Source organism: Corvus brachyrhynchos, unplaced genomic scaffold (genome assembly GCF_000691975.1).
Source record: "Corvus brachyrhynchos isolate BGI_N302 unplaced genomic scaffold, ASM69197v1 scaffold633, whole genome shotgun sequence".
NCBI lineage: Eukaryota > Metazoa > Chordata > Aves > Passeriformes > Corvidae > Corvus > Corvus brachyrhynchos.
In genome coordinates, this window is record NW_008237435.1 from 1,065,819 (window position 1) to 1,075,006 (window position 9,188).

The window sequence follows — 9,188 nt, forward strand, 5'->3', positions numbered from 1 at the left end:
GTGCGCGGGGCGCGGTGCCAGGCCGGGGTTCTCCTGCCGAGGTGGTGGCGAAAGACGCGTTCCTCCACCAAAACGTTCTCCTTGGAATCCCGGCGCCGCAGGAAAAGGGGCTTTCTGGAACAGTGCTGGATTTGAGCATCACCCCCAAACTCCTGCCATAAGTGACGTTTGCCCTTTTCCTACGCTAAGCCGTAGAGAGAGGGGAAAAGTTAAGGCCGAGAAAATTTATGATGCGCCCCCAGGGGTTGTTTTGCCAAGGTGAGAAGTGCTGGTTCAAGGGATTTGGCTGTAATGGTCGGCGAATGTAAGCAAAGCAAAGGGTGATACACCTACTTGTAGCAACAGAAATGAGCTTCTGAGTGCCGTGTGTTCCTCAGAGGGAGGTTCTGCTTTAATACAAGAGAACCTGAGCATTAGTAAGTTATTGAGGGCTTCACGTTTATGAGTGAAAAGGTGAGGGTGCAGCTAGCAGTTTGCTTTGACAGCCAATTTGGTTAACTTCTGTTAAATATTTCTAAGTATGTTTGGTACTGTAGATTGTAAGTTAAGCTTTGAGTTCTGAAGAGACCTAAATAGTCGCAGGCCATTTGTTTACTTGGCTTTGATGGCTTTTGGAAGCAAACCAGAAAAACAGATAAACAGGCAGGCAAGAGACCTTTACGATAAGAACCACTTTGTGCACTTATTTCTGAATAATCCCTTACATGCTCCAAATTTTCTGCTTTTATAATAAGGACCAAAATAATTGTTGGGGGAGAAATAATGTTTTATGAACTGAAGAGTTACTTTGAAGGGCAATAAGTGTTTATTAGTTTTCTTGTTGTACATTGGCCACATCTTTGCATATGTGGCACACAGCTTATGCCTTGAGATCAGTGTTTTAATGAGTTTAAGTTATATCAATAAAATGTTTATGTCAGTAAAATTTTTGCTAATATTTCCATTGGGAGCTTTAAGATAATTTTTAGAAACTTCTAGCACTTCAGCACTCAATTTTTCCTTGTGTCAGAGAAAAGCCATTTGAGATTTTTTTCTTCTTTTTTTTTTTCTGTACCAGAGCAGGTGATAAACAGATTTAGATAGTTCCACATAGTCTTAATGTGAAGACTTTTAATATTGTTAATTGTTTTAATATTATTGTAGTGAGATAAATTATCATCACACTCAAGGATACTCAGCTTCAGATGTTTTACTGTATTTTTACAATTCTCGTGTGTGTTACAAGAAATCCTTAAGTTATGTCATAAAAGTATGGAGTTTGTCAGATTAATTTAAGGAATTTTGGTGTATTTTTACAAGTCTCTTACCACCTAGAAAGGTTCAGGATTTAGTTATCTTCATTGTGGGGTAGTTTGCATAACAGTAGTTTTTGGTGAATGTCTATAATAAGAGGGCAGAAATACATGCCCTGTAAAATTTTGCATTATGCCAGCAGCCTTTTCCACCTGATGGCAAGAGCTGTACAGTACAGGGCTTTTAGTATGTTTGGAAGAAAACAGTAACACTCCCCTGCCCGTGTTTTTGGGGTTTTTTTGTTAAAACTTTCTGGGGGATTACTGAAAAGGAAAGTTTCCTTAGATAGGAAAAGAAATCTTAACTAAGGTCTTTGGTGCTCCACGCATGCTATCTACCCCATCTCCTGTTTATCTCAACTAGCATTTATGTGTAGTATACCTTCCTGGCACATTCCACTGTGTCCCAGAAAACTTGAATTTTAGAGCCTGAGAGTACTGGAGTAGTGAATCAGCTGATTTGGAAATCATGCTGTACCAGTTTCTCCTCATGTTTTTTCTAAATATGCTTTGGTCCTTTCATTAATTATTTTTTGATGCATGCTGAGCAATGGATGCTGAACTTAAGAGCGGTGTTTTTAAACAAGTTATTATACAGGATAGGGTAGAATTTAGGATTGAACAGTAGGAGGCTGTAGTCGTAACACACAGCAGCCTTTGGTAATTGATGAACTCTTACTGATATATAAATGACACCAAAAAATGTCACGTTTGGCTTTTAAACAAACCTAGGAGTTGTGAAGGCCTTTGTATTATTTGCCACATGTTTTCTAGAAATGGATACAAGTCTCAGCAGCTGAAGCATACAAAAGTTGTGCAGCTAATTAGTTGGAAGCCATTTGAATTTCCTTAAACCAGCATCTGAGTTTTTAAAGGGTTTTCCTGTGGGATCAAAGAATCTGAATGCTTGAAATGTTTGCATAGATTCAGTTTTCTTGTGCTAATGAGAACAGAGCAGTGGGGTTCTGGAAGCCATGCAGTGGTCAAGTGTGTTCAGCTACATTAGTGCCTATTCCTCTCACTGGCATACAAGGCATACAAAGAAATGATATTCTGTAAATTCTGGCAGATTTGAGAGATGAGCATGCAGCTTTGGGAGTGAGCTGGGATGGTTGTGGACATGCTTCAGTTTTGTTCTTGCATTTGATGGTCCAGAGAAGCAGGAAAGAGATCAGACTAAACTCACTACACCATCCTATTTCTTCTTAGAGGTGTAAGAAAAAGAAGTTAAAGTAGGGAAACAAGAACATTTACCTTAAGTGGCTTAATTGCCATGGTTTAAAGGTTTATGATATTTCGCTATATTGTACCTGGTATGTGTAAATATTCTGGCAACTTGTGGCAATTTTTAGTTCCTAATATCTAATGACAATTTTATGTTTTGTGCAGTAGGAAATCCTTTTTAGAGTGGTTGGAAAATTTAGTTTAGTTGTATTGTATCTTCCTCTGATTAAAATGTGGCATATCCCTTTTATGTAAACTTTCTCTTAATAAATGCAGTTTTTGCCTTTTTTTTAAGGAGGCAAAACAGGAAAACAGTAATACCTAATATATGTGCTTTTTTGAGATTAAAGTCAGGGAGTTGAGCTACCTTATGGTAATGCCACATAAGCTTCTTGAAGGGCAGATGGAATTGTGAATGTACTTCAGCATAAATTAGTGGTTCTTTGCAGGAGTCTGAAATAGTCAAGTCAAAAATATATAAAAAGTACACATTAACAAAACTTGGATTGTTCTCTTCCTGACTGCTGCATTGGTGTAGTCTTGGTGAAGTCAAACAGGCAATTATAAAATGTGGAAAAGTAATTAAAATATAGGTAGTTATCAGGCATGTTCAGAAATCTCAGTCTCTTTCTTCCTATTGTCTTGTCATTTATGCTGCTTTCATTATACGTAGAAGTAAAATATAGTGATACGTTTTGTAATAAACATTACACTGGAAATACACTGCGAGAAAATAATTTCTTGGAAGACAACATACAAGGTTGCTTGACTCTCCTTGACCTATTATTTAAAACCTAAGGCCATGCCACTGTCAGTTAAAAAAACTGTGCAGAAAATTTCCCTCCGTATTCCTTTTTTACTCCCTGTGTGCACAAGTGAGATTTTGTGGGAGGTATTTCTATGTCCTTTTGATTTCTTTTCTGTGTGCATTTTTTTCTGGCTTTGACAATGTTCTGATCTTCATACAATGTCATGACAGACTGAACGCTTCCTGATCCAGAAGAGGAACCATTACTGGTTTTTTAGGTTTTTCAGGGTTCCTGAGTGTCATTGTTTTCCTTTCTCCTCATTTGTTGCATTGGCTCTCTGATTTTTCTGGGCTCTCTGCTGTTAGCTATTATGTCAGGAATAAATCTGTACTGCTAATAGTATTCAGAATTTTTTTTTTAATGACATCTTATTGCATCAGAATGGAAACTGAGTGAAACTCAGTGTGTCCCTTGCTAACCTGTCAAATGCATCATATATGGAAACATATTATATCATTTTCTTAAGAGCAGGGTGGCTTTTCTGCAACTTTTACTTTTGGCAATAGAATGTTTGCGGTTTTCTATATTCAGAGCCAAACTTGGATTCTGGAATAGCACTATAAATTTTATCCCTTTTTGTGTTTGCGTTCATTTGTTGAACTTAAACTGAGGTATTATGTTGGCATAGTTTTCCCGACAGTGTTTAATCCTTTCAATGAATTTTTATATTTATCTTCATTCCAGTTTTGCTAAGCTGAATAAGGAAGATTAATTTTTCTTTTATAAACAGGCTCTTTGGTCATATCAGTAGGTCCTCCCTGTAGTTCTTGTATTTCAAACTTCTTTTTCTTGAAAACAGGGCTTCAGAATTGTGTGTGGTATTCCAGACAAACTGTTGCTCATGTGTAACATTGCGAATATTCCCTGTCTCTCTTGCAAAGGAATCCTTAATGTGCATTTGCCTCTTTGTCCCTCACCCTTCTTTTTTCTTTTGCCCCCACAGAGCTGCATCAGTTTATAGTTGACCACAGAATGACTATACCCCCAAATAACAAGCCCTGACTACATGAAAGAAGATTGTAATGGTCCCTTCAAGGAATCTTGGATTTCATATGCCTTAATTTCATGTGGCTTGTAGTATGCAGTTTTTCAAGACTGGTCACTTGTCTGTGTTACGCTTTGTTCCGCTTCTGTTGCAATGCTTTCCACTTCTGTCTCATCCAAATCTGCCTATGCTTTTCTGGCAGCATTGTTTAAAAAAAAGTTCGACTTTTTTTTTTTGAGGAACTAGTAGTTCTTTTCTAGTCCAGTTGCTCTATGTTTGCAACACCTTACTGTATTCTTGTAGTCTTGTAGAAACGTTCTTTCTTATTTTAAGATTACCTCTCTTCACATATTTTTAACCCCAGATGGTACACTGAGCCCAGATTGCATCTTATTTGAGTTTCCTTTTTCCCAAGGAAAATGACTGATGAATTTTTTAGATATTAGATTAGTTCAGCGTGCCCTAAAACTACTAAGGCTTGCTGCATTTTTATCCTATTTTACTGTTTAGTACAATTGAATTCAGACCTCTGAGCCTGATAATTTTTTTCTTCTTTGTTAATTACTATATTTTTTCCCTCTCTAATCATATGACAGAACATTTGATTTATTAAAATGCTTATTGTATATTTTTGTGACAGCTAATTTTTTTTTGTGTAGACTTTTTTTCAGTCTCAATTTTCAATCTTTCAGTGTATGAGCCTCCTGAAGTTATGCGTTTACCTTGCAAGGTCTTAGTATATCTTCATTCCCACTAACTAGCCTTTATTCCTGTGTTTAGTGGCATTATTTGTATTGTAAAGGCGTATTTTATCATCACCAACACTTTCAAAGAGTGGTATCACTTCTGTGTTGCTTTTTTTTTTTTTCAAGTATTATTATTTGTAAATCATAGGCAGTTTCACTACTCTTTTGGAATGTAGCAAATGGTTTTGTGGCTAGAAAAAGAGGTAGTACAAGTGATCCTCTTCTGCAAAGTAGAAATAATAATGTGAGATATTTCTTCAGTTCCTGAGCAACAGATACTCTCCAATAAGATGCCTGATTTCCATTTACAAAAACTGCTGAAACAGGGTGAAAGATCCCATCAGTTTTGGGCCCTAACTGTTCCAGCACCTAAATGTAATTTTCTTAGATGAGTTCCTGGAATTAATGAAAATAATGAAGGCATTTAACACTCCATGCTAGGGAATCTGTATTACAGCGTACACAAATTAACTCTCAGAGAGCATTCTTCAATGTGCCTTATATTCAGGAACTTTCCACCTGCAAGAGTACAGGTTAAGATGTTCCTTATACCAGTGGTAAGGAAAATATTTTTTAAAGATAATTCCATAAAGTCAGGATAATTTTCAAAGAAAGTAGCAATGTAAGTGGAGGATTATTTTTGCTCATTTCTCTTCAGACAACTAAAAGCTATTGGTTATGTGTGTGTAGTTTCATTAGGTGTATATAACAAAGGGCCTTCTTCTGAAAGCTTCAGGAAACATTTGGACTATTTGATATTTGTAGCTATGAAAAAAGAGAGATGGAATAAACTAGCATCAAAGTGCTGTGCAGAAGTGAAGCAATCAGCAGTAGCAAGAGGTATCTGTACTACTTCTTCCAAATCTTGCAGCTTCCTCAGCTTGCTAACATTTTTTTGCTAAACTTTTACCGGAAACATAGGAGGGAGCAAATGTGGGCTGTGGTCTGATCTCTTGACTGCCCTCAACCCTGAGCTGGGAGATCACCCAGAATCACTGGTGCTATTTTCCTGAATCTGTGGGCACACAGCAGTATCATTGATTTGTACTGGGTAATGTTTGCAGAGTGGCTGTTGATATGAAAGGAATTTTAGGATAGCAGGTGGGTGGGTAGAATTTCTCTTCCAAAGTTTTCCTTTCCACAGCAGAGATGCAGTTTGGGGTAAAGAAATAAAAGTTGTATCTGAACATGCCAGATTTGTTTTGTAAGTAAGTGCTTCCATTTTTCTAACTCTTTAATTTCCTTTCCATGGAGAAATACACATGCATCAAGCTGCATATCAGTATATAAGATATGAAAGCTCCTAGTTAACTTACCATGTGAATACCTGCATTATATGTCTGAAGTAGATTATCTAGGTGATATTGATGGTGGTAATTGGGAACTGTCAATCTTCTGTGAAGGACAGGTTGAAGGCCAGGTATTTAGTGCGTACTGATTAGACTGATCCCTGAGCCTTCTCTTCTCTGGCCTAAACAACCCCAGTTTTCTCAGCCTGACCTTGTATGACAAGAGCTTCAATCCCTCGGTCATCTTTGTGACCCTTTGCGGGATTCTGTTCAGTGTGTCATACTGAACCCAGCACTCCAGGTGTGTGTCCCAGTAGTGCTGAGTGGAGGGGCAGGATCACCTGCCTCAACATTCTGGCAATGCTTTTAAATAAAGCCCAGGGTGCTGTTGGCCATCCTTGCTGCAAGGGCACGCTGCTGGGTCATGTTCAACTTGTCCACCAGCACCCCCAGGTCTGTTCATACAAAGCTGCTTTCCAGCAGGTCGGCCTCCAGACAGTACTGGAGGTGCCAAGGTCGAGGGTTTGCATTTCCCATTGATAACTTCATAGGCTTCCTGTTTTCAAAACATACTGCTCATCAACATTGCATGTTGTGTATCATCATATTCTTTTTGGAAGAGTGTTTATGGTAACATAAAGATTAATAAGTAAAGGGGGCTTTGAGAATTCTACTGCTGACTTGACATATTGCCACTTGTGTTTTTTCAGACTCTCCTATTGCAAAATCTGCAGTTGAAAAGAAACGATTTTTTTAATAAGAAGAGAATGGGTAAGTTCACAGTCTTAGAGTGTTTCTTGTTTTCCTATGATTTGAAGCATTTTCTCTCTCATATTGGTAGAGGAGGTGGATTCTAAGACTTTAAATGTTGATCTTGTCACTTTTTCTTGTAGTCTCAAATGTTAGTGGAACTTCCTGCAAATGTTTTGTAGGAGAATTTTCTCAAGTGACTGTTAATTTATTGGAAGACTTGTTCAGAGTGTATTTATTCTAACAAAAAATTTCACTTGCTTAATGTGCATAGTCCTGAAAATATACATGCTAAAATAGGAATAAATAAAATAGGAAAAGCCTACCTTTAGGCTTTTATAACACTAAACTTTTATATAGTGCACTACATACTTTTTAAAATAATTCTTTGCTTGTTTGTTAACTAAGGTCAGCCTATTGAATTCTGGCTCAGAGATCATAATAGGAACTGATTTCTGATAAATTACACTGTGTGGTATGACTACATGTCTGAAACTGTTGTTTCTGCCTCAACAAATGACTGGTTAATGAAACGGGATTGGACAGATTCTGATTTTATCTATACTTTTTCTGAATGTATTAATAGCATGTTTGGCACTGCAATACTTTATTAAAATTGGCAATAACTACATTATTCAATTTTAACTTGAATTCACAAAGCTACTTGCTTGGGGGAGTGTTTTATTTGCTACACTGGCAACAGTAATTCAGCTTTTAAAAGTAGCACTGTTGGGATACAAAAAGGAAGGAACAAAAAGGGAAGGGGGATAAAGGCTTCAGGAGAAACAAAGTAGAGAGCAGGTATTTACTGAAACAGAAAAAGTACAGTCAAACTGCTGTGGGGAGAATTTTCAAATCTCTGTGGGTTTAGTGCTTTGGCACTTTCCATGCTTTCTACCAAAGGCCACAACCTGGGTGTGCAGTGATGCTGTATGGTTCTGGGTCTGGTTGGGCAGTAAGGGAGGATGAATCTTATTTCATGTCATTTCTTCAAAGCAGAAGTGTTGACTGCTTTTATTCTTACCAGTGCTTCGGAAAGCACTTTTTTCCTCGCCATCTATATTTTTCAGTATCAGATATGTGTTTAGTTAACTTTTAGCAAGTGTTAATATGATAAATATGACTGTAGATTTAAATGAAGGAAGCAGTAGCATGTTCAATTCACTTGAGAATGTCTAAAGGAAAATTTCATTCCTGTGTAGATTTTAGAAATCATGTCACAATGTGATGATGGAGGGATGTTAATTTAAAAAATTCCAAGTTTTGCAAAAATACTTTAAACCAGATTGCTGGTTACTTCAGAAAAGTCATCTTCAAATATGTAAAATGCTTCTGTCTCATTTCTCATTGTATTTTCAGTCTGCAAACTTAGTCATAGGAAAGACTGCAACTTGCATTTTTAGTGATGTGAATCAGTATATTGTGTTCTGAAACTGTTATCTTTTTTTCCATTATAGATGGAGAAGAGAAAACATACGGTGGGTGTGAGGGCCCAGATGCTATGTATGTGAAGTTAATATCCTCTGATGGCCATGAGTTCATTGTAAAAAGAGAGCATGCATTAACATCAGGAACAATAAAAGCAATGTTGAGTGGACCGGGTAGGTACAGAAGACTTAGCACTTTTACATTCTTTGCTTTCACTTTTGGACAGTTTGAATTTTTATCATGCAGTAAGTGAAAGTTTGAGTAACTGATAACTTTTCCAAGTCCTGCCTAATTCCTGTTTCCAGCAGAACAGCCCATCTCTGTTGGGGTATTGTGGTACCAGACTTAAAATGGGGCTCTGCTTTTGGGGAGTTAGTGATCTTACAGTGTCATTGCTACTAGTTCCCCATGGTATGAGAACTTGAGGGTATTATATGAAACATGGAGCTGGCAAGTTCAGAACGAACAAGAGCCAGTAGTTCTTTATTGCCATGTCCATGGCAGGACTTCTGGTATTCCATATGGAGTTAATTTTCTTCATAGCCGGTCACATGGTCCTGTGCTTTAGATTTGTGACTAAAACAGAGTCAGTAACACACTTCTGTTTTAGCTGGTGCTGAAAGGTGTTTGCACATTTTTCAGGCCTCCTCTGTTTCCCACTCTTT

The 9,188-nt window shown here is 37.5% G+C and overlaps 1 protein-coding gene across 1 annotated transcript in view; it reads left to right on the top strand.

Moving 5' to 3' along the window:
- The first annotated feature begins 7,055 nt into the window (after positions 1–7,055).
- The window catches only part of TCEB1 (transcription elongation factor B subunit 1), a 6,967-nt gene continuing 4,834 nt past the window's right edge, over positions 7,056–9,188 (top strand). Inside the window, exons 1-2 of the mRNA XM_008631367.2 lie at positions 7,056–7,116; positions 8,553–8,696. Coding sequence (XP_008629589.1) covers positions 7,113–7,116; positions 8,553–8,696 — 148 coding nt within the window. The 5' untranslated portion in view covers positions 7,056–7,112. The remainder of the gene's footprint in view (positions 7,117–8,552; positions 8,697–9,188) is intronic.